Genomic DNA, 25,773 nt, shown 5'->3' with positions numbered 1-25,773 from the left:
ATGAAGAGTGGCTAACGGGCTATAAACAAATCTCAGCAGCACAAGGGAGGTGCTAGTGGGTTGCCACAGGGATTGGTATTAGGATCAGTTTTATTTAACATCTTTATTAATGATCTGGAAGAACGGGTAAACAGTACATTAATTAAATTCACAGATTTCAATATGGTGAGAAGTGTTATGACAGTGGGGAAAGAAATTATGCAAAAGAAGATTAGAAACACTGAGAGAAGCAAGAAAACAGTATTCCTTCTGAAGAAAATGCAGGCGAATACGTCTGAGAAGAATTAAAAAATGTAAATAATCAGTGAGAGGAAGAAACCTGAAAGCCGTTAAGCTAAAACAAAAGACCTAGGGGCAGCAGCTGACAGCAAATTATCTATGAGCTTGCAATATCAATGGGAAAAAGAATAAAATTATCTGGGCTACACACACAGATGTATCACAAGACATTACAAAGAGAGTGCAACAAAATCTGGACTTTCTGCAGAAGCAATGAAACATACGGTCGCCATACTATACCAGTATTTCAACCAGCCAAGTCCCTCCACTCCACGTACAGTACATTAGTTACATCCATGCAGAACACCGCGGTTTGGTTCTGAGCCTCTTGTGAAGATTTTTTTTTTTAAAAAAAACAGCCAACCAATAAAAAAACAATACTCAGGCGTATAAAAAAAACCTCACCAGAAATAAGAAAGAGCAAAAATGAAATATCTGGAAGGATTACAAAGACTGAGTATATAATGTAATTGACACAGACTCTGAAAGACAGAAGAATATAAACATCATGAAAGGCAGAAGAAACCTGTAGGGTCATCTCATCAATTATGGTACAATTTGGATTTATTAAAAAATGAAATGAACATAGGAAAAAATTAAGTGGAATACTAGTTCCCATTAGTAAAACCTACTGCATTAAGGAACAAACTTGAAAGGAATTAACTAAAACTCCTTTTCTTCATTCATTAAAACTGGGCAAAACATTAAAAAATACAGCACAGGAGATGATCCTATGATAGCAGGTCTTTTCCATCTCTAACTTCAATGATTCCATAAGAGACAATAAGCAGAGAGACAACTCTCTCCAAAATTAAATCACCGAGAATCAACTGGAGAATGAAAATTAAATCACAGTAAAGTATTTTCTTCTTTGTAAGCATTAGCATTAATCACATGCAAAAGTAAAATATTAGTTAATTTGATTCTCTGTGCCTTCCAGACTCTGATCGAAATGAATCAATGCAGCAGGAAGAGTGATTTCTCTGATAACTGGGGAAACGATAAGGAGGGAGGAAAAAAAGAAGAAAGAAGAAAAAAACTCAGTAGAGATAGCTGGTGAAGACAAAATGACCAAAAGGGGATTAGAGAAAACCGTATTACAGGGCTTATTTCTTCTGAACTCCTAGTAAGAACAATACAGGTAAAATTTCACAGTGGTGGCTTTGAAACAGTATTATCCAAAGACAGCTAGACCTGCAAAGGAAATCATCTTGGATAGTATGAACTATTACTGACTTGTTTACATGACTGTTACTGCTAGTCCACAAATCTCTGAAAACGGCTTTATCATACAGCACCTACAAAGGGCCAGCCCTCCGTAACATCTCAGCTTTGCCGCAGGGAGAAGGTGGTGGCAACCCAGAACACCAGCTCCACCTCCACCGACACAACGAAGAGCAGGCGCGATGAATTTGCAAGGCGCAATACCTCTGGGAAACCCCTCCTCCTTAGTTGCTGTGAAATAGGTTACTGGGGTGCGCGTAAGCCGCTCGCTCGGCTGCTCGCGTCAGCGACACGGCGGGCCCGAAGGCATCGCATCTGCGCTGCGTCAGTGCGGAAGGTGTCATGCTGGCATTTAGCTCGGCTCTTCAGGCCGTGAAAGGTCAAACTGGACAAACCACAGCCTAATGAAGCGGTTTGTAGCTGGGGTGAGGCAGCACAAAGCCTTTCAAATTAGCGGTTAAATGATGGCATGAAGCAGTAAGGGACCAGTTCCCAGTGTCGGCAGCAAGAATTCCTGTGTGGACTTCATTGGAGGTCGAGACTGGGCCAGTTTTGCAAGGGCTGGTAATTTAAGTTGTGCACTAGAGAAACTGAGGTACGTACAGAAAAATTGGGCAAGCACGGCAGCCAAGACAAACCATGCTGCCCCCGGGCCAAGGATTTTTCCAGACAGCAGCCCAAGTTCTTCAGTTCAGTGACAGACTTTATTGAGCTGGCAAAGAAATACGTAACCAACCTAATAAAAACTTTACGAAATAAAATCAAAGCAACAGTACAGAAAAAAATAACTAAGGGTTTGGTTTGCTTCTTCTGATACATTTTAAAAATAGACAACTTTATTCCTACAGGGAGGAAATACTGTATTTAATTAGAAGCACAAATCATTACGCTTTTATAGTTAGTAATATCTTCTACAATGAAACTAGATAAGTTTCTTACTACATGTGTCATTTATTGTTCAAATTTTACAATAAGTTCTAATAATGGAAGCGTTACAGAATAGTTCAGTTTAGGGTTTTTTTTTTTTATATTACCCCAACTCTTAGATAATTTTAAAAATATGTATATACATAAGCAGAAATCTGTCTGGCTTTCTACCTAATGCAGAAAAATATGACCCTCTGAATATTATAGGCATAGATTTACCTTAAAAAAAGAGTTTAGAACTTAGCCCCCTATCTATAATCAAAGCTCCAATTTTAATCCTTGCATTTAAAGATGGGACGGGCTGTTCCTATTCAGAACGCACCTCACAAGCCATTCTGCTGTCCCACAGCTGCCGGTTAGCTCTCCATCAATGTGTAGCCACAAATGTCACTAACTTAAGCAATTTTCTACAGGACTGCAATTGTTTTCCTCTTTCTATTTTCTCTGTCCTACAGCAACACAATAAAGACGTAAAGATGAAGGAAGCACGACAGACACATCACTGATTTCACTACCATTTAAGACAACCCCAGCAGCTCTGTGCCGCGGACTGACGAGGGAAGCACATTAAGCACGCGCAACAGAACATCCAAATAGACGTTTTGCAGCCTGATTAATAGAAACAACCTCTAAGGACTAATCACAAGTCGAGCCCTGTTTTGTAGATTAACAGAACAAAGGCACAAGAGAATAGGGAAGGTTACAGGACTGGAATATAAATAAGAAAAGGTGTACGCTCTAGGTAGTTGCTGGTAACTATCAGCAAAAGGCACATCCAAGGTCTCGCTATTCTATGCTAAAACAGCGCACTTCCAGATGGACGATCAGCCTCTGCGTCTCTGAATATTTTATCCATATTTTAACTTGAAGATTTATGAAACAACAACACCACTTTAATTTCAAAGTGTGCTTTGTTTCAGAGAAAAATTTTGTTGTTGTTGTTTCATAAACCCTACAAACAAATCCCTCTGAAATAAATTGCAAGATGATGTACATTTTTTTTCATTACCTGGAGTTTTGCTAATGTTCAACAACAATGAGAAGTTAGGCATGAACTATGTGGAGTGTCCACACAAATACCATACGGGAAAATGGAACTTTTTTATGCCTCTCAGAAAAACTACTTCTCTCCTTTTGGAGTATTCAATTTGATTTGCTATAACAAAATGTAGTGAAGATAACAACAACACAAAACGCTGCATCTGTGCCTTCCTCAGAGCTTCAGAGGTAGTGTGGGTACCACTCGCAGCCAGTGCTTCACTGAACACATAGAATCTGCTGTCCAAAATCCTGGATGAACTAAAAAGGTCCTTCTGACTCCAGGAAGAATGGATTTCACCCTTTATGTTTCATAATGCCTCCTTATCTACACAAAGGTTAAACAATCTACTGAATCCTACCACTGATTCATACTTGACTTATTTCCATATTTTCTAAGCTTTCCCAAAAGCTCAACCTCTTCCAGTGCTATGCACACAAGACCACAAGCAATGTCATTCTCGAACCTTACAATTCTAGTTGATTAAAAAAAAAAATCTTCATGTTAGGAAATCAAAGGCATTATTTCTTAAAACCTATTTTCCAGGTTTCTCAACAAATACAAAAATTGCGCTGTATTCAAAAACAGAAGAGATAAATGTACCAAGAACTGAAAAAAAAACCCCAAATCAAGTACCCATAACCCTGGGGATTTACAGTGTATTGGAGCACTCCATATTAAAAATTGGGAACATGTTAGGACTACAGCTTTTGGATTAGCGATCAGTTTGCCGCCTTCTTCCATGTTCCTGCGATGCAGGACATGAAAGTGTCCCAAGCAGCCCAGATGGAACACCAAGAGAGGTGTTAAAGAGAACACCTTTCTAGCAGTTTCTTTTTATTACATTCCCAGTTTTGGAAACAAGATGCATTAAAATCTGTGCTAGGAAAAGGAGACTGAAAGGTTCACCCTTTCTTTTTACATAAAGCGTGCTTTATATAAAGTTTGAGGCAATACACAATCCGTAAGTATATTCTCGGAGTACAAACTCATAAACCTTACTCGAGAGGGTTAAACAGTTAGCAGCTGCAAACATCAGCTGTTGTTGGTAAGGTACACTGATTCACATGTGTACAGAAATAAACTGCCTTTCTGAGGAACCGGACCGCACAACTTTCATGTCAGCCCTATCCATTCAGCAAATGCTGCTGAAGTATCAAAATGGAAGGTGAGAGCTCTCCAAAAACAGAGGACAGACAGGTTGGCAGATCTGCAGATACAATACTCAAGTACTCACATTACTTGTAAAATAAATATGACAACACGCTTGCGAGATGATTTCAAATCATCACAAGGACATCTTCTAGGAAGCATTATTTCCTTTGTCAAAGTAGCCACAGGTGCAGGGTTTCCAAGTATGACATGCATGTTGGTATGTAAGACAAACAGTGAAGCACAGATATTAACACATCCTGTGTATAGCCTTCATCTAAAACACTGAAGAGGAGGAACATAGAATGGAGTTACCAGGTGGTAACTCCCATTACTTTCTCCCAGGGACACTGTGCATGCCGGCTGTAAAATGATGTCCTCATCTGTGCAAAACTACCTGAGGAGGCAGCAAGGAATTGCAGCTTGTGAGGCCTTCTGTACTTACTCAACGGTGTATGCAATTCAGCCACATGTATGAAAGCACAACGATAAGCTGTTAGAAAGACAGAATCACAGAATAGTTTGGGTTGGAAGGGACCTTTAAAGGTCACCTGGTCCAACCCTCCCTGTAAGGAGCAGGAACATCTCCAACCAGATCAGGTTGCTCAGAGCCCTGTCCAGTCTGACCTTGAACACCTCCAGAGATGAGGCATCCACCAACTCTCTGGGAAACCTGCTCCAGTGTTCCACCATCCTCATTGTAAAAAAATTCTTCCTTATACCTAGTCTAAATCTACCTCCTTCTAGTTTGAAGCAATTACCTCTTGTCCTATCACAACAGGCCCTGCTGAAGAGTTTCTCCCCATCTTTCCTGCAGGCCCCCTTTGGGTACTGGAAGGACGATACAAGGTCTCCCCGGAGCCTCCCCTTCTCCAGGCTGCATAGCCCCGACTCTCTCAGCCTGTCCTCATAGGAGAGGTGCTCCAGCCCTCTGATCATCTTTGTGGCCTCCTCTGAACCTGCTCTGTTGACACTTTTCTGCTTGTAAACCACTGCTTAAGCCTTCTCTCTGCGTGCACATGTACAAATATCGCTCTCAGCCATATTAAGATTTTGATGTTTAACTAGCAGAGTCAGAAATGTCAGCAACTCTCATACTTCAGATGCACACAAACCATAATACAGACTAGCACCTAAACATTTTAAAAGTGGTTATAAATACCAAGCAGTCTCATTGGTTTTCAACTGAATCCATGAGTGTTGACCGCTTCTGAAGTCAGGCGCCAGATCTATTCTACTGAACAGATTCTCATGAAAATCTGATGAATGTAGCTGTCACTCTTGACCTTTACGTCTATGCTCAGTGTTCTCCTATTTGAACTGCTTGTACAATTTTTGCTTTATTTCATAGCCTCTGTGAATTACTTTAAGCATTTTATACACATGTCAGGGTAAAGTTAGCATTCTGATCAATAACTATTAGATAAATATGACCCAAATAATCTTGAAAGACAGTCATGAGAAATCTATCCTTCATGGGGAGCTGACAAAATCTAGTCACTTGCTACTTGACTTACTTCTTGTATTAAACCCGAATAGTTTGTCAAACTTAATTTCTCTTCTATTTCTATTGTATTTTCATCATCACATGTGAGCTTTATCATCAGCTCCACCTGAAGCAATGTAAATTCTTCGTAATTTTTTCCTGTTTGTCCTGAATCGATGAACTATGAAGTAAACCACCTGTAGACGACACCTGGTTTGCGCTCCTGACAGCATACAGACCTACCTTCTCCCCTGTTGCCCGCCCCCCCATCTCATTCATTTAACTGCATATTGTTATGATACTTTGAAGATGCTTCAAAGTATCCCTATTTTTCCTATTACAACTTAATTCAGAAAAGCTCTTAATATGTGTATCTGTATTTAACTGATAGTTACACATTTATGTAAAGCTTACTACTTATCTTACTGAGTCAATGAAACTGCTCATGTCCCAGACTTGGTACATTTAGGTACCTGGTTAAAGTGAGGGGTTTTGGCTACTTTTTTTTTTTTTCTCTAGTGTGGATCAACATTCACATTGTGAAGGTATCAGCCCATGTAACCTCTTCTCACTCAGGGTCACAACTCCTGACTTAGAAATGATTCATATGTCCAGTGCTTTCGAACAGGCAGCACTGCTGATAAGTCCCCACCAAATGGGTGGGCGAGGATGGGCATCACCCTTCCAGTGACACAGCCCTCACACGGTCCATCTACCCCTACAACAGAGCCTTGGTCTCCCACTTAGGTCCTCGCTGGAGTCCTGGTTTCTTCGCTCACCACCTCCTCCAACGGGCCCCAAACCTCCTCCTGCTCTGTGCTCCAGCAGCCAGAACCTGGCTTGTACTCGCCCACTCCTCCTCCAACAGCCTCCTCGCCTGTCACTCAAAGCATCCAGCTGCTCCCTAACCCTCCCTGCTCAGGGTATACCACAATAGGGGACACGAAGGAAAGAAAGTAACGGGGCTTGAAGAGCGTCAGCCAATGCAAGATCTGTTCTGATGTCAGCTTGTCAAAGCTCAAGCCCCTCTCTTACTCTTCCACTTTCCTACTGTGAAGGCGGTTGTCCCCGAGTGAAATAATTTTTCAGTTAACCTTAGCAGCATGGTATTTTCAGTTTTGTCTTTCTTCCTTTCTGCACTAGACCACCACAAAGAGGTATGGTGCACATAGAAGTAGAAGAAAGTGGAAAAGTAGGAGTCATGAAGTGCAGAAGCCACCCGGAAGAATTTATTCAAGCAAGCATCAACACACAACACTCGGTCCAATCCCGTAATGAACACTGCATCTCCACATTTGGGTTAACTCTCCGCTTCCCTTCTCTTTCCCCAGCTCCTGCTCTCCAAGGGGGTTTAGCCCTTCTCCCAAGATGAAGTTTGTAGCAGCCGAGTTGAAAATCTCAGGAGCTTTGCAGTATTCTCATTAATCCCTACTCTTCCTAACTTGCTGGGTGCAAATGCTTTCAGCCTGCTCAGTGCACCCAAAAGCCACACTGACCACTACGTTTTTCCAGTGTTCGGCAAAACAAAAGCAAACTTCTTGTTCCTGGACAGATGGTAATTGAAAAAAAACCAAACCAAAGCAAAACTACAAACACAATCACAATTTGGGGTTTTGTATGCACAACTTGTAACTCTGTCACAGAATGGTATGGGTTGGAAGGGACCTTAAAGATCATCTGGTTCCAAGCCCCTGCCACGGGCAGGGACACCTTCCACCAGACCAGGTCGCTCAATGCCCCATCCAGTCTGGCCTGGAACACTTCCAGGATGGGGATGATATCAAAATGACCTCATTGTTGAGCAAAATGCACTTCAACCTATGAACAAGAGGCCACCATAACAAATTAGCCCTTCAACAGTGGGGCTGATCCTCAATTTGGCTCTTCGCTTTTTTTGCGCTGCCCCTACTGAACTCCCGGAAAACAGTGCAGGAATTAGAGACGTAGAGCATGTGGTTGGTACTTCTGTGAAGGAGTTAAAATCCCTGTTTCCACACTAGGAAAGATTCAAAACAGTTAGGAGAGCCACCATTTTATGTCTGTTTTAACTGGCTAGACTTTCACCCACAACTAGACACAGTTTGTGTGCCACAATGAATACTCTGAAGTTCTTATTCCTGCTTAAGTCAAGCTTGAAGGAAAGGTTAAGGTTTCATTATTTGCCCCAGTGCCATGATGCAGATCTTTCCAAAGGCTTTGCTTTTAAAAGTAAACAGGACAATTTTTTACTTAGAAGTTAATCTGATATCAAGGAGACGGAAGAAAAATCAACGACATCCCCAACAAGACAAAAAATGTAAACAAACCGCTGCAATTCTAAACCAGGGGGAATACATTCTTCAGTCCTAAAATGAGACCCGTGAAGGACAAATGCCAAGAAAAACGAAACAGAAGCCCGCACCTTTTAAACACAAGCATGCTGCAGTGGTGCTGTTTGTTTAACACACAGACAGAAGCCTTCAGTCTTTGCCAATACTTTTCTCAGTTGCTGACTGAGTGCTGCATAAATGCCAGAATTCCTAAAAAAATGGTATAACATCAACAGTCTTGTCCAGTCTCCCCCTGGTTTCCCTACTCCCAAACACCAATTAAGAACTTTATTGCTGAGTAGTCCAATTTCTATTCCTCCCTTTTTTAGGCACACGCTAATTGCCAACTAAGACTATGAAAATAAAAGAAATGAGATCCATTCCAGCCCATCAGTGTATCTGAATCCCATCATGTGAGCTGCCAATTGGTTTTCCAGCCCTCACGCTCAATATCTGCTGTTAATTTGCTCGCTATTTCAAGAACTTGAAGACTGTCAGCAAAATCCGTGATGCATTACTAAACTTATAATTGAAAAGGAAAAAAAAACCAAACCATCATCTGATGCTTTTCTGACAGGATAAACACAAAGTCTGAAAACACTGATCAGAACAAGGGAGAGGTGCTAACTTAGAGCTGCTTGTATGAAAATACGATTGCAAATTAAGCAGGGAAGGAAAGAAAAATAGTTATAGAAGTAATTTCAAACTGATGCAAAACAATTTTATGAAACTCCCATAATTTACACAGGGCTAAAAAGAAAAAAAATTGCAGAAAACATTATTTTTAAAGGAGACGACTGAATCTGTCTGTACTTTCTTAAGGCTGCATTATCTGTGCCAATTAAAATTTTGCTTCTGAAAAAGAGTGAAGGCACTTCCTCTAGAGTTACTAAAAAAAGCAAATGAAAGCCTGTGCTCCCCAGAGGTGAGCAATAGTGAGTCGTTTGTTCTTGACCTCTAGATCACCCTACAGATCAAATTCTTGGACATAGGAAAAACCCACTAGTATTCATTAAAAGCAACTGGGAGGCCAGCTTTGGGCTTCTGTTCTTGAGACCTGAACAAGCTACAACTTGACAAATGCGCAGGATATCGCTGAACAATGCTGCTGTTCCTGTCAGAAGGGAAGAGCTTTATTCCTGGCTTCATTCAGGATGAATTAATTTTCATCACAAAGATGCAAATCGCAGATTTCAATCATTATTTAAATAATCAATTTTCACCTTTTACGTTTGTGTGTTTGAGTTATTTCCATAGAATTGACTCCATTAACCGTTAAAATGCATTGATTTATATCGAATTAGCTGTTATATTAAACATTTTCTTCCCTCAAAAAGATTCATCTACCTATAGTTTTCTAAACAAATATATATGCTGAAAGTCTTGGGTCTTCAGTTTTACTTTTCATTCTGCTAGACATGGGTGGAAGTTGCCCATATATTTTAATAGCTAAAAAAAAATGTAAATGATTACTTCGTTAGATTATTTTATACTTCTAGTTTGTGACATTTTTTGTGTAATTTTAACGAAGAACCTATTGCCTTGTTATTAATCAAATTAATTACCATAAATTTATATGCACACAAAATCAAGTTTATCAGAATATTTTTATTTGAACTATTTGTCTTTCAAGCAAACCAAAAAAGCTACCTGTAGAGCTGAACAGTAGAACAAAATAAAACCGAGAAAAATATTCTCACTGAACAATTGTTTCTGTCGAAACAAGTGGTTTAAACAAATTCTGGCTCCAGTAAACGCAGTTCTCTGGTGGTCTGAATGCTTTTAAAGCTTCATTAGGACACGGACATTGCTAGATTATTTGTATTCAAATGTCTATAGCATGCAACAGTAAATTCAGTCCTTAGCATGGATGAACAATTTCAGACATAATTAAAAAAAACACATGTATTTTAAAACAACATTTGAATTTAAATAAAACTTGTATGTATACACTTAGACATATTCAGGATCCAAAGCTGACATGAAAACAGACTGAGTTTCCTTAGCCTTTTACAGACACATCAGTATGAGTTATGCTTCCGTACACTTCACAAAGGGAGCTGTAAGATTTAAAAATTCATATATCCATTCCTGATTGCACTTTTTGTTCTGTTCAATAAGCAGCCTCAATCTCAAATTTCCAAAGGAGAAAAATGTTTCCACTGGAACCTTTAAGAGTTTTGACTGCATAAAGTATAAACTATCGATTATTTTCCCACCAAATAAGCCAGGTTCATAGGGCAAAGTCAGAAGGAAGAGAAAGGAGGGAAATGTTTTTGTGGATTGTTATCTACAGACCAAGTGGAAAACCTTCAGCCATTTTGCTCCTTCAAGGAACATCAAAGAATCTCCTATTTAAAGTGTGAAAATGTCAGTTACATTCTCCACCTCTGAAAATCAGCAGAGCTCCAAGCGTGATTCATGTCCCACCCTTGCTCTTTTCTCTTTTAGGGGCTGATACTCTGTTTTCAACTCCCCTCCAGCTAATGACATTTAATACTCTCAGAACCATCAGGCTAAATTCAAATTTTCTGCTCCTTAGAGGCTGTTGATATGCACCACCGCACATTCCAATTGCAAATACACATGAATGCTCCCGTGTATTGTAAGTTATTTTCCACATACAAATTCTACTAAATTGTAAGTTAGGAGGCACTACTTGAATCCTCTTAGGTCTTTAGAAAGCTTTCAGATGTACCAAGAGTAATAACATGTAATGAATATGGACTGATATTTCTTTTCTGTAGTTACACTGAGTTGGCAATTTACATTTTCTAAATAGATAGGTGACTTATAGCCAGTTTTTCCAGTCTTCTGGCAATTACTTCTTAGAAACCCCTGATAGGCTGAAACCTCCAGAATCACAGCTGTTATTCTTGGTTTGATCCCTCTTTTTAAATTAAAACCCGTAGCTTTATCAGCAAATGAGAATTTTTTTCCCTCTGGAAATACTTACAAAAATGCACATAAATTGAACATGCCAACTTATCTCATTTTAGGGTTGGAGCATCTTCTGGGTTAATGACCAGTGTTCCACTTCTGTGACAGAACTAATTGGGGTAAGGAGGCCATAAATACATACAAAACCCCCACAAATTCTCTTCCTTTGGGGTAATCTGAAGATTTATAGTAGAAGAGTGAGATGTGATTTGGAGGGGAAAGAGAAATAAATGAAGAAGTGCTAACAGGCTTGTCTGATCATTCTGTCTCCATTTCCAGGCACAGAACAGATTTGGAACAGATTTTTCCAGTATTTGATGTGACTTTTCTTCCTCTCAAAGATCACCTAAAAGGCAGGAAACCTGCCGAACTTTCACATTTTCCAGGAACTGCCATTATTTTAAAGAGAGAGAGCAAAAAAAAAGAGAAGACTGTCTCTCTCTGCTCTGAACACAGACTAGCTGATCTAAAAAGCTGTATTCAAAATTATAGCCTCAACTCCACATAAACAGCTCCTCAAAACATGCTCTGACAAGAGTTTTTCAGAGCTGAACACAGGTGAAACATCCTTTGAGAGAGGAGAAGTCTGCACTTGGTTGGTGCTCAGCGTGCCTTTCTAGCAATCTAGCTTTATTTCTCATTGATCACCAACTGGAAAAATCCAGCTATCAATGGATTATAGGGAGGAATAATCAGGATTTGTTTTCTATGGCTAGGTCAGAATACTTCGGCCATTCACTCATTAGATTTAAAACAATTCAGGTCCTTGATGCGGCGTCCCTTAATATTCCAGAACAAACATCCCAAATCCATGTGTATACTTGCAAAATGAAAGAACTACTAAATGCAGACAAAAGGATAACAGATTGCTACTATGGATTTGTGAAGCCAAAGCACTACATTTTGCCAGTAGATATAAATGTAAACGTAAAGGCACATCACACAGTTCTCCATTTCACCACACCAAGCTCTCTCTTTCCCAGACTCGGATGCTATGTTCTCCAGATCTCTTCAGCAGCTCTGCAGTAAGCAGAGTTCAGGTAAATCTGCCCCAAATACATCTGAAAACACGCCTGCACTTCGTAATCGCTGGGTGCCTACAGAATACAAGCCCTCTGAGTCTGAGACATGCATATGAAAAAAGCTGAACACAATCTTAAATCTTAGCAGCTAACCTTCCAGCTCACATAGCTGCTCACCTCGCAGCAAGTCTCAAATCCACCTCACGCTACCCAAGGCCTTTATGTGCCCTGCCTTCTTCTGTGTGTTATATGCTGCTATACTAAAAAAAAAAAAAAAAACCAAAAAACAAAAAACCAAACAATAAAACACTCTAAGGTGTCTTTAAGAGACGATTCCTAACCTGAATTAAGATCATCTTGCCCCATTAGCTGATACTGCAGGATTTTTTTTTTTTTAGCTAAGTAGTATCAGGCTGATTTAAACTACTAGCTAAAGGCTACAACTTAAAAAAATTAGTAGCTTAAGTCAAGGATGTGAGATACAGAGCTAGATCACAGTTTTCTAGCCAGCACTAATGCACACATATGACAAAAAAAAAGCATTGTCAGAAGCATCAACGTACACGTGGTTGTATAAATTACCAAGACCTGTGGGCCAAGTGAACAGTCAATAGAGATGAAATGAAGGGGAAAATTTCTAATGTCTGTATATGTTTGCCCCATTCTTTGGTTCAACCCCTGCCATTCCCCCTTCCTCTCCTGCTTTCACCTTTAAAGCAAGCTTGACATCAAAAATGTAAGTTATAAGCTTATAATAAACCCATCTTATAGGTGTGCATAAATTAGCATCTAAGTACTTCAGCTGACAATTGAGAATGCCACGTAGCATAATGATTATCACCATCACTGAAGTTCAGGTTTCTGGCAGAGTCTGAAAGGATCGTGGCTGCTGTCAGCATGAGAATTTAAAACAATTTCTACCCAAGGCTCCACAGAGAAATATCAGGCATCACAATTAAACAACATGTAGGAAAAAAAAAGGAAGAGTCTCCTTAGTACAAAAACAGACAGCAATTTTTCCTCCATGTTTGGCACAGAGATCAAAACTGGCTTAAAATTTAATTATCCCAACTTTACAAGAAAAAAAAAAAAACAATGCCTAGAACTGATCAGAAATAATGCTTAAAGCACCTGCTGCCTTGAACCTTGTGCTGTGTGTGGGTGTTAAATGCTACCACACTAATCTATTAGCACTGCAGACATAAATACCTGAACAGCACACCAGACGATGGAGCCTCCTTCCCTAATGCATACTAAGATACCACAGCAGTTAATCCACCAGCACAGAGTGGATACCGAGGCCGGAATTTTTTAAGTGCATTCAGTAGACAGAACAGAAATAATTACAATTCTTTTTCTCTTACTTCACACACATGGCTAAGTATAGCCAATTTTCCACAACAAAAATGCGGCAATTGTTTCAGAGTGGTTCAGAGCTAAAGTTTGATGCTGTTCTGCAGGGCAATGCAACAAAGCAGCTTCATGCATTTTCAGCTGGAATTATTCCTGCTGTGGTTCCAAGTAATAAACAGCAAAGAAAGTTTAAATTGGGACTTACCATGGGGCACCGTATATTCGGAATCCTTTAACGGTTACCTCTGAATCTTGTAAGTAAATACTATTTGTCAGGAGTGACTGAACATTGTCAAAGTCCTCTGGTTTCAATTTGGACACAGAGGGAAAGCGGTAGTAATCTTGTTTAACAAGGTCTGCCATGAATTCCTTATCAAATGTCAGTTCATGATTCCCAGCAATCACTATTTTATATTCATATGGTAGGTTTCCTGAAATAACAAAAAAGAGGTCTTAATTAGCACATTTTCCTCCCACACCAGCATTGCTGGCACAATAAGTAAACAGCTAGCAGTGACAGAATGAAACACCCAAGATATGCACATCTCCACGTTGAGCAGAAGTTACTAAAGCTGCTTCTCTTCCACTGAATGAAACGGTGTTAAAATGTAAAGTAACATCACACAAAGCAATGTCATAATAAAAAAGGTGTACTGCAGAGTTAAACAAAACAAGCTGGTAGGCACCAAACCAGCTCCAAAGGCTGGAGGCACTGCTGCCTTGCTTTCAACTGATGGCACACTGATTTAATTACCCCAAGATGTGACTCTGAGTCTTGACACTTAAGTCGTGGGACCGGGTCAGGGTCAGCAGTCCTGACTCCCTCATCCACAGGACTGACCTGCAGCGAGCTACCTCGGGTGTCTGGGTGTCTGAGGGGACCTGCGCCCTGCAGCGTGCCTCACAAGTATGTCACGAGCATACTGGGCATGGGGTACTGAATTAGGCCATTGGTGCTGTTGTTTTTTAAATTATGCTGTTATTTGGATGAATTTGTATACATTTAAGAAGTGTCATTTACTCCCAGACTAAGTTTGTTCTCCAAACCTCAAATTCCCTTGCAACGGATTTTCACTTTATTATTATTATTCAGTTTATGGTAGCATCTCATTTCTACGTAGTACACATGTAGAAGAAACTATGAAACTCAATCAATTAAGACAAGGCAGGAAGAAAGAAATGTGGTTAATTTATTTACCGTGAGGGTCAGAAATAAAGAGTACAGGCGTGATCACCTCAAGTCAGGGCAAGTTTTAACACAGTTTGGAACGAGGCATGGATCAGGCCCATGGAGTCAGATTATTGGATTTCAGAGAGATTTTCAAGCACTTGGTACCAACAAACAGTGCTAGATGTTCAACTGGGTGCTGAGCGCCCTTAAAAATATGGTCTCATACCGTAGTGTCTTTACAGAAGTTAGGTTACTTTACAAAACTTGTCCCACTGTGACTTGCCAAAAATCACACAGAAGTTTGCATCAGAGCTAAAATCAGATTCAAAATCAGATGTCTGATTTCCTAGTCTTACACCAAATCATTCGTGTTGGTATGCATTTCTAATAATTGTTTAGAAAAGGTTGGGGGTTTTGGTGGTTTTGTGGTTGCTTTTTTTTTACCATAAAGACAGCCAAATGTATGTGGAAATCTATGGGTCCATCTTCCAGCTGCGGTACTCCCAACATCTGCCTCAAGGAACACAGAATCAGATGCTACGTATTTCTCGTGAATACAGTTCTCCTAAATAGATGTGGCTTTGCTAGTTAAACTTGTCTTTCAGCTTTCAAAACTGTTTGGGTTTGTGTCTCTTTTGAAAAGTAAGTTTCAAAGTAAAGCTGTAAGTATTTACAAGATTAACTTTCCCCTAAATAAGACTTAAGGAGAACAAGTCAAAACCCTCTGCTTTTCAATATTTATAGCAAACAGGAATTACACAAGATTTGTATATAAACATCATCTTTGCAAAATTAGTTAATTCTGGATAGAAAACCAAAAAGCTATAAATCCCCTGAAAAAAACCAAGCAGACATCTTCATAGACAATTCATATCTAAACAAAACGCAGATCATACATATTCATAACTCTCTGCAGTGCTGTACTAGATTAAAAGCTGGGGAAGATGCAATAAACGCTCCTCTACAATTCATGCCTCACTCTCTTCCCTCCCATTCCCCATCTCTGCTAAACGCCGCTCTGCAATTCATTTTTATCTAAAAACTTGATGTGGCAGGTACATTCTGGCTTCCTGTGACTCCTGGGCACAAGGTAAAATTGCTATTTTCTCCTCTCTCAGGAAACATAAAAGATACCACTGGCATGAAATTTGATACACTTGTCATAACTATCAATCCCCCAAAACAAGCTAGATGTGATTAAATTCTCGGGGAAGCAGGATGGAGAAGGTAAATTGAGGTTTCTGCCAAGTTATCATCATTCGCCTGTTTTAGCAGAGAAAACTTCCCATCTTACTGGATAAATGTCCGGGTTTTACATTTTCTCCCATTTATTTTGAATATATTTGAAAATCAGCACATTTTGCTCATATTATGTCCAATTAAGTCTGGAACATTTTGCTTGAAGTCAATGGTTTTTCATCCTGACACCTTGAAAAAGAGGGCTTACTTTGAAGACACACAGGATATGAAACGACAAACCAACGGTGGCATCAGAGATTATTAAAACCATACAAATGTAACATCATACATGTTATACAAGCACCTGAAATCGGTAGGGAAAACCAAACAGTATTTACTGCAATCGGTGTCAAGACAGCCATCGATTTTATGAAGACGAAGGAGAGGCTCTGCTTGGTCAGTTCTTGAGAGCCAGGAAGGCACCAAGGGGGCCCTGGGAGATAATGGCCTCTGCCTGGTGCCACTGGAGAGCTCTGGACACAGCCCCACCAGTGAAGCCTAAGGACCAACAGTAGGACTGAGGAATAGGCAAAAACAGGCCCCAGAGGAGAAACCCCATGGGAATCAAAGTTTGTCAACACCTACCCGAAAGCTCTAGCTCAGCGGTACTGCACGTCCACAGCTCGTGGGGCAGAAAGTAACCAGTGCTGGCTGTGGATGTAATGGCTAATATGTACCATAGGATGGGCACCAAGGCCTGACCTGGCTCCACACCTAGTTCCCCAACTTTATAACCAGTTATATTTTGCCTTTCTTTTCCAGAGCTGGCCCAGGAGCCAGTGAGGAGCAACATCATGCATGAAAACGCAAACAAACCAAAAGCCAGGCCCAAGCAAAGGGGAGTAGCAAGAGGAAGTCTCATCCATTTCTTTCCTCTTCCCTGAGGAAAGACTACACAGCACTAATCACAGTAATAAATTAACTGCAATCACATTAACTATTTATTCATTGCATTCAGGGTTTCCCTTCCTGAAAGGCCCTGTGGCAGCGTACAACGTTCATCATTCACTCTCGCTGATACAATTTATGAAATATTTCAGCGTGTTTTCTTTTTGGCAGTCCTGCCCTTTATCTATAATCTGCTGACCTTCTGTGTTTAATATGGAAGCATAAACAGTCACACACAAAATCTCCTACTCCATGGTATTTTAGTTTCATCTTGACCAGATTAATCTCTGCGTATCTACATCCCTGCTGTCTGTACAGAGGGAGACACTGCAGCACCATACACGGGTTGAAAGGCATTTCCTCATTTTCCTTCCCTACATTTTTGTTAGCTGCATTTGGTCTTTATTAGTCCAATTTCCTAACTATTAAATTTTCCATCATGCACCAGTAATATTAGTCATTCTAATTTATACCGTGAATCTGGAAAATAGATAGAAGAATTCCTTTCAAAACTAGGAAATGAGTTTGATCTGTGTGCTGGGACCAGCACTTCAGAAACCCCAATTATCAACTCCCAAGGTAATACGGAGTTTAAATTTAAAATACTTAAATGTTTAACAGGTGAGAACAAAAGGTTAAAATTATAGATATTAAAAATTATCAGGGCACCAAGTCTGTGAAGCAGAGTCAGTTATAGTGGAGTATTTGAAACCCTATGTATTTATGTGTACATACACACACAGGGTGTGCGTGTATATGCATGCATGTGCCTCTTCAACATATATTTATATTGTTCTGGCCAACATGTTTTTCAACATCTTCCCTCAACAGTAGAAGCAAAGGCACCATGTAATCATTGATCAAGAAAATACTGCAATTAGACAAGATGCTCTCTTCTGGAAGACAAAAGATCAGTATCACTCTTGCTCAAACAAAAGCAAAGACAGTTAACTGTGCATAACTCATAAAAACATTGTAAAAATGTAAATACATTAATCGGTGAGTCTGAGAAGATTTCTGTGACTTCTCATTTAACAAGACAACCCTCAAGCTACAGTCCCACGAACCTCCCAAGCGTTCGTCCTCCTTCCTGTGCCACCACGCCTCTTCACCAACACCAGGATTTGGTGGCTGCAAAGCACAGTGGATCAGGAAATTGATCTGGCTGAAAATTGTTGTAGCAAAAAAAGAAATGAGGCTCTGTGAACACTGGTAAGGCAGGACTTCTTTTGCTGGCTGCAACCACTTACATCACTTTAAAGTGGTAGCTGAACAACAGACCTACTTTAAATACACCTATTACACGGGACAAGTGAGGAAATTGAGGGGAGTGGGGTGTTGGTGTTTCAGTGTTTTTTTTTTTAAATTTCACCTTAAGTACTTGCTCCTAGGAGTCCTTAATCTGTTCAACAACTGTTCCCATTTTAATGGCATGCTTCGTATAAGTACAACTTAGTCACACAACGCAAGTTCTGTAGAGCTGCCAGACATGAAAAGGAGTCTGACTGGTAATGGATGTTAACTGCTGAGTCCCTATAAAAATAGAAAATCACACTATTTTTGGACTACTGTTATCTACAAAACCCACAGGGAAGCAGAGGAATGAGAAATAATGTGATACTAGCTGTCTGTATAGTAGTAGAAATCTGTATTTACACACAAATGCTCTCCAAGTGCTTCTGATGTGAAGCTCTGAACATGCATATGCACACATTAACTATTCAAACAACCCAACACTTCCATGAAACATGAAGTGTTTTCATGCCTATTTCATAGACTCACAGATCCTTGGCTGTATGTTGAGAAATGAGCTGAGAAACCTTTAAGAACAAATCTTAGTCTCTTCAAAAAGAGGGAAATCTGTACAAGTGAGATGCCTGTATGAGTGAACCATCTCAAATTTATGGTCTATCATACAGGCTTCAAAAATGCAAAGCTGGTCATGGAGCACTCACCCATAACCAACCACATACACATCCAGAAAGAAACACTGAAGGAGCAGATTTTGTTCTTGTTCCTATGGATTTCCAGTCAGTCAGTTGTCTGGCAGCAGCTGGCCAAGATGCCCACTGAGCAGGCGAGGGCAACCACCAGAACCTGCTACTGGTCAGCAGCTCTGTAATTCTTCATAGAGGTTTCTCATAGAAAGCCCACTGCATCTCAGACCTGTGGTTACTCTCTGTTCCCAGCATTTACGGCACAATCACAACACACACAGGCCCCTTTCAGCTTTTCAAAAGACAGACAGAATACCTCAGAGGCTCTGATTTCTCCTTCAGCAGCAACAACTGAGTTAGACTGTACAGTCATACAGACTTGAGCTTTCAAATGATAAGCTGGATTTCTCCCACCAAGAATCAACTGCAGGTACTGAGATCCAAAACTGGGTAGGAAAACCAAACATCTTTTCTAGGACGAGATTGACCAACTGACTGAAAATATTCTGGCTGTTTTAATCAAACAGCCTTCACAAGAAGTCCTCAATGGAATAGCTAAAACTGATGTCAACCAACATACTGGCTGAAAATGTAACCCATTAATTTCTACACATTTTACCTCTCTTTGTCCGGAGAAATCTACAGAACAAAACAATTAGAATAAAAAAAGCAGGCAAATAAAAGACAGAACATTCACAAAACCAGAGTACACTTCTAAACAAGTACAAAGAACTGCAGCACAGAATCTCTCAAAAATCTTCTTGATGAAAAGTATTCCACGACCTTTTTAAACTATCATCAGCTCAGATGCCTCTTTTTTTCCCCCTCCAAAATAAAATTTTTGCGAAGGAAAAATAAAAGCAAAACACACATGGGCAACAGAGCAAGAGAAGTAGATGAATGAAAGTTTAACTGTTTTGCCTTTATGCAAAGAAAACATTAGACCACAGCACAGGGAGAAGCAAAGGCTGAGACCCTTGAATTCCTGCGATAAATCTAAAGCTTGTACATTAAAGCTCCCCTTTGTTGAAAACGCTGTTAGACACAACAAAACAGCAATGTTAGGTAAGTGCAAGCTCTGCCTCTGACCTTTCACTCTGTAACCGTCAGGCTTCATTAATTTTCACAAGGCCTGATAGCTCTAGCGTTAATACTCACACTTGCGGATCGAGCCACACAGCAGGTTCAGACTGCTACCTTCTCCTCTGAAACTCATGCATTAGGATTTCTTCCATGCTGGCAATGGAAAACCAAGTCTAAGAAACATTAAACACAAAAAATTACGTTACAATAATGCCAAGGTTGAGTCATAAACCCATGAAAGCAAGGAAGTGTTGAGTGAATCTTGCCTCAGCACCTACAAGTCAGCTGTATAGGGCCAAGGAACTGCAGCAAAAATGCAGATACAGGCGCTACTGAACCTGTACGGGCACTTAGAAGTCTGATACTGCAGAATGAGTGGCACCTAACGCCAAGTGCTTCCGCTCATTCCCTATCTCATTAGTAAAAGCAGTGAATTTCACACAGCACCGGGCCGTAACATCGCCCAGTGCAGTACAAACCCTGCAACAGGGCTATACATACCACAGAACCTCGTTAACTACTGGTCTAAATTTAACGATGCTCTGCACTGATAACAATTCCTTGCTTTTATGTGTTTATGTCTCAACCATAACATTATTCTAATGTAACTGTTTGTGATTAATATCCTTCTCCTCTCTGCTAAAAGAAAGAAAACATAGCACAATTCCTTAGCATTATTCTGACATGACGGGTGTTGGGTTTTGATCTCAAAGTTGTTTTGAATTTCACTGGGCTACTGTTGTTGAAACGTTTTTTTCTTGAAACATGGAAAGCTTCACTAAAGTTTTATCGACCAACATACGACATTTATTTGTTTTGAAACAGATGGAATCTGAAGCTTTTGTTTAGTCTAACCTCAAAACCAAAAAAATCCTCCAGATTTTGCAGCTCATAGCACTGCCAACGTTAGGTGTAAAAAAGTCCCCCAAACTGACTTCAAAATTACGAAATTCAAAACAGAAGGAGCAAAGATTTCTCTGCTTGCTCCTCCCTGGAGACGCTTTTTTCTCAGTCTTGTAATTACGTAACCTAAAAGATGGAGCTTTCAGGAAAGGAAAAGAAAAAAAGAAAAAATCACCTAACTTAAAATCAAAAAGGCTGATAGCTATGAAGCTTCCTTTTAAATTTAGTAAATTCTGAAAACAACATGCTCCTTGGAAATAGCAATAGCCTTATTTTTCCCTTTTAGTTTTACAAATGTTTCTTGCAGAAATGGAGTTCCTGCAACTGTTCCGTTTCCCAAAGCAAAGCAATACGTGATGGACTACTACGACTGCTTTGATGCTACGCGCACACTTTCAAAGAGATCATTTAAATGACATAGCATTCACTTGGGAAAATACGTAAGGTTTTCAGGCAAGAATATCTTTTGTCTGGCAGAGCTGAAGGGTGTTCCTCTAAACAGAACTACCCCATCTTTCCACTTATAATGAGATCTGCACCTAAACCCCGGTAGTATAAGGTCTGTAGCGCATGTATACTGTAAATACACAGAAATACGTTATATTTTGTCCAACAGAATTTCACATTTTCTCTTGCGATCAAGATCTTAACGTACCAGGGCTGACAAGTTTTAGACCAACTTCAGCTTGGTGTGGTTTCAAATGGCTCAGATCATGAACTCTGAACACCAAGGCTGAGAACGGGAACGTAAACTCTGCCTTCACGGTGTCAGTGGGGCTAAGTCGAAATGTTCTCCCTGAACTTGATTAAGACTAAATTGAAAGGGAACATTTTCGGTTACTATTACATTAAGGCTAAAATATAGAAATGAACTCCAGTACTATCTAAATCTAATAAGAAAAAGCCATGTCTATTTCAAAATTTTCAAAGCGTTCTCTATAAATGCATCACAGATCAATTTACATGGTACTTTTGCCAATAAGCAAAACGAAATCACAGGTTCCAATTGGCTTAACTCATATTGGAAAGTGCGAAAGCAAATGCTAGAAAATGCAATTACTGCAAACAAACTCCATTTTCTCCACTCAGGAGGGAATTTCAGGGAATATTTTATTGCCCTCAAATAATATTTCTAAAGGCATCAATACACAATTCCATTTTCTTTTTGGAGTCCCACCACACTACATAACCTAATCCTCTATAAAGAAACTCACCAGATTTTGAAATAATATATTGGTTGTTGATATTACCTTGTGCATGCACATATTGTGTAAATTTAAACGATTTTTCTCCATGAATCTTAAGAATATAAAACCCAATAGTGTCTGTCTGACACAAACAGATCTGCACCTATTTCTCATAACGCAACCTTTGTCTCCGTAACTTACAATTCCAATTAAGTCTTTTTCTTCTCTTCTGAAAAATAAATGAATAAAAGCCATCAAAAAGGAGGTCATCTTGAGAAACAATTATACAGAAAGTAATTAAGCTAATCATAATTATCACAGACAATGTCTTGGTATTTTCACGTACAAATATTTTCACACTGCAAAAGGCCAGCAAATGCTAAGGATCAGTTTTTCCAGACAAAGTAAAATCTTTATTTAAAAGGCAATGGCAATGGGAGAATGAACCACTCACTGTAGCAGAAGAGCAGGTTCAAGACCACCTAAGGAACCTGAATGTACACAAGTTCGTGGGAATGTACGAGGGAAGTGGTGGACGAAGCTGCTAAGCCACTGTTCATCATATTTGATAAGTTGTGGCAACCGGTGAAGTTCGCACTGACTGAAAAAGGGATAACTAATCTCCATTTTTTTAAAAGCAAAAAAAGGAAAACCCAGAAAACTACAGGTCAGTCACTCTCACCTCTGTACCTGGCAAGGAGATTCTCCAGGAAACCATGCTAAGGCACATAGAGAGCAAGGAGGTGGTTGGTGACAGCCAACATGGCTTCACTAAGGGCAAATCGTGCCTGACCAAATTGGTGGCTTCCTATGACGGGGTTACAGCACCAGTGGACAAGGGACAAGCAGCTGATGACATCTACCTGGACCTGTGCAAGGCATTTGACACTGTCCCACACGACATCCTTCTCTCAAAACTGGAGAGGCATGGCTTTGACGGACGGATCACTGCTGTGCTGGCAGCCTTGAAAGCCAACAGCATCCTGGGCTGCACCAAAAGAGGCGTGGCCAGCAGGTCGAGGGAGGCAATTCTGCCCCTCTACTCTGCTCTCATGAGACCCCATCTGCAGTACTGCGTCCAGCTCTGGAGCCCCCAGTGTAAGAAGGATGTGGACCTGTTGGAGTAGGAGGGCCACCAAGACAGAGGGCTGGCTCTCTTCATAGAGAGGCTGAGAACTGGGGTTGTTCAGCCTGAAGAAGAGAAGGCTCCAGGGAGACCTTACAGTGGTCTTCCAGTACTTAAAGGGGCCTAGAAGAACGCTGGAGAGGGGCTTTTGACAAAGGCATGTAGTGATAGGACAAGGGATAATGGTTTTTAACTGAAAGAAGGTAAATTTAGATTAGATAAAAGGAAGAAATTCTTCACCACGAGGGTGATGAGGCACTGGCATAGGCTGCCCACAGAAACTGGATGCCCCATCCCTGGAAGTGTTCAAGGCCAGGTTAGATGGGGCTTTGAGCGACCTGGTCTGGTGGAAGGTGACCCTGCCCATGGCAGAGGGGTTGGAACTAGATTATCTTTAAGGTCCCTTCCAACCCAAACCATTCTATAACTCTATGATAATCACCAAAAACATTCTCCTGTTTCTCTTCTCTCTGAACTTGTTTTCTCATTTTTAAATGAAAGTCTTTGAAGCTTACAATGCACAAAGCAGTAGGTAGACTCCCCCCCTAGCCTGGTAAAATCTAGTCTGTATTTCTGAAAAAAAATCCTCCAAATGCCTCCTTTTTTCTGTATCCCAGGAAGGTATCCAGAGTGTTTCTTAGGAGAAGAAAAGGTCAGGGCTTGGCCGAAGTCCAAGGCCATAAGCAACCTGATCTAGTTGGGGATGTTCCTGCTCCTTGCAGTGGGGCTGGACCAGATGACCTTTGAAGGTCCCTTCCAATCCTAACTATTCTATGATAAAAATCTCAAATACATAAACAAGAAACTTCTGAAAATTATTTTAATTTTCTTTCTATAATACAGTATATTTTACATAACTTCTCAATTTTTATACATGGAACTTAAATCCTTCAAAGCTATAATTTTTGAGTACATTACTGGTAAACTACAAAAGATACTGGGGTTCAGACTTAACTGACTACCAATGTTAATGTAATGTGGATAAATAAACTGAAAGGAGAAAGAAGAAATAAGAGAAAACAATTTTTAAATATCCCTAAGGTTTTAAAAGCAGGGACTGATGTCTAAAAGCAGGACTTCAGTTTTTTAATAACTCTAAGAATGTAACGTTCTCCAGCGTGCTAAAGCAATTAGCTGCTTTTGAAATTTTACCCTGTGATCATGTTTTGTGCTTTTACTTGTAAACATTTACATGTAAGAAGCAAGTTTGATATTCAAAGGTGTTTTTAAACATATTTTTGGATAGTGATGCTGATGTTTGTTGGGAATTGTTTATTTTTCTTTTCTAAGTCAGAACAGGAGAAATCTAAAACCTGAATTAAACTCCACTTGTAGAAGCAGCTGGATACTCATCTGACAGCACTGTGTGCTGTGTTTCAGATCTACCTCCATGGTCCTTTCCTGAACTCTCTACAGAAAAACTACACAGAGAATGCAAATTACAGTCATGAATGAGAAATTACAGTCAAATAAAAATATTCAGGCAGGTCTTTATGAACCTCCAGTATTTTCTGAATCCCACATTTTAATTTCTTATTCTAAATAAACCTAAACATTCCATTATTGTCTTGCAAGATGAACTTGGATACCAGGAATCTCCTGAGCCCTGTAAGGAAATTCCTTTCAATAACCCAGCCCACAGAGAGGTTTCTTAGCTACTAAAGGGGACAACCAAATCACTCCAGCTGTATCACATTATTACAAGGAACTGAATTCCTCTTATGTAGGTGTTTTTCTCCTAGCCATCTAGAAATGCCCAAGTGGAATGGCACGTAGCCTCAGATACTTTCCTTGTAAGTACAGCAACCCCAAATACTAGAAAAAGAGAGACAAAAGGAAGGGAAGCCTCATAAAGGTTTAGAGTCATAACTAGGGAAATTGGTGCCAGCGATTCCTGAGTTCCAAATCTCACCCCTCTTACTATTTCTTGCCACCTCCTCTCTTCTGGCTTTGCAGAATTTCAATTACCAAATTATCCATGTTACAGCATCCCAGGAGCTCGTGACAGTTCAGACTGAAGTTTTTTAAAAATCCAAGATGATACTTTTTGAATTTCAGACTGAAATACCTCCTAATTGTTATTCCAAAGAATGAAGGACAAAACAGATGAATGAAAAATAGTGTAATGTAAACTCCATTTTGCAATATAAAGAGTTTGAGTGCTTAATTTGTGCTGGAATTCAGGTGAAACTCTTATCTTTCCTATCCTTGTTATTGTAAATACATTGGTCCTTTGCTGCAACAGTCTTTGCTCCTCTGTAAGGATAATACTAAGCACCCAACCTACTGAGGTAGTGAAATGTTTTAAAGCCCAGTTAAATGGATATGAGAAATTTATGGTACTTGTACCTGTGCATTTGAATTTACAGTAACATTTTCACGAAGTGCAACAAAATCTGTATGATGTAGCACCTGTAGGTTTTTTTTGTGTGTGTACAGAAGTACACCGAGGATTCTGGTACATGAATAAATATTTCTCTCTAATTAAACACTATCGTTAACCTTAGG

General features: G+C 39.9%; 1 protein-coding gene across 1 annotated transcript in view; it reads right to left on the bottom strand.

The window, feature by feature from the left end:
- MPPED2 (metallophosphoesterase domain containing 2) overlaps positions 1–25,773 on the bottom strand; it is a 109,210-nt gene that overhangs the window by 34,969 nt on the left and 48,468 nt on the right. Inside the window, exon 4 of the mRNA XM_086748788.1 lies at positions 13,937–14,162. Within this exon, the coding sequence (XP_086604914.1) occupies positions 13,937–14,162 (226 nt within the window). The remainder of the gene's footprint in view (positions 1–13,936; positions 14,163–25,773) is intronic.

The sequence above is a fragment of the Chlamydotis macqueenii genome, chromosome 5, assembly GCF_036417535.1.
Source record: "Chlamydotis macqueenii isolate bChlMac1 chromosome 5, bChlMac1.mat, whole genome shotgun sequence".
Taxonomy (NCBI): Eukaryota; Metazoa; Chordata; class Aves; order Otidiformes; family Otididae; genus Chlamydotis; species Chlamydotis macqueenii.
The sequence above is the reverse complement of the archived record's forward strand: the minus strand, read 5'-3'. Positions and strand labels throughout refer to the sequence as shown.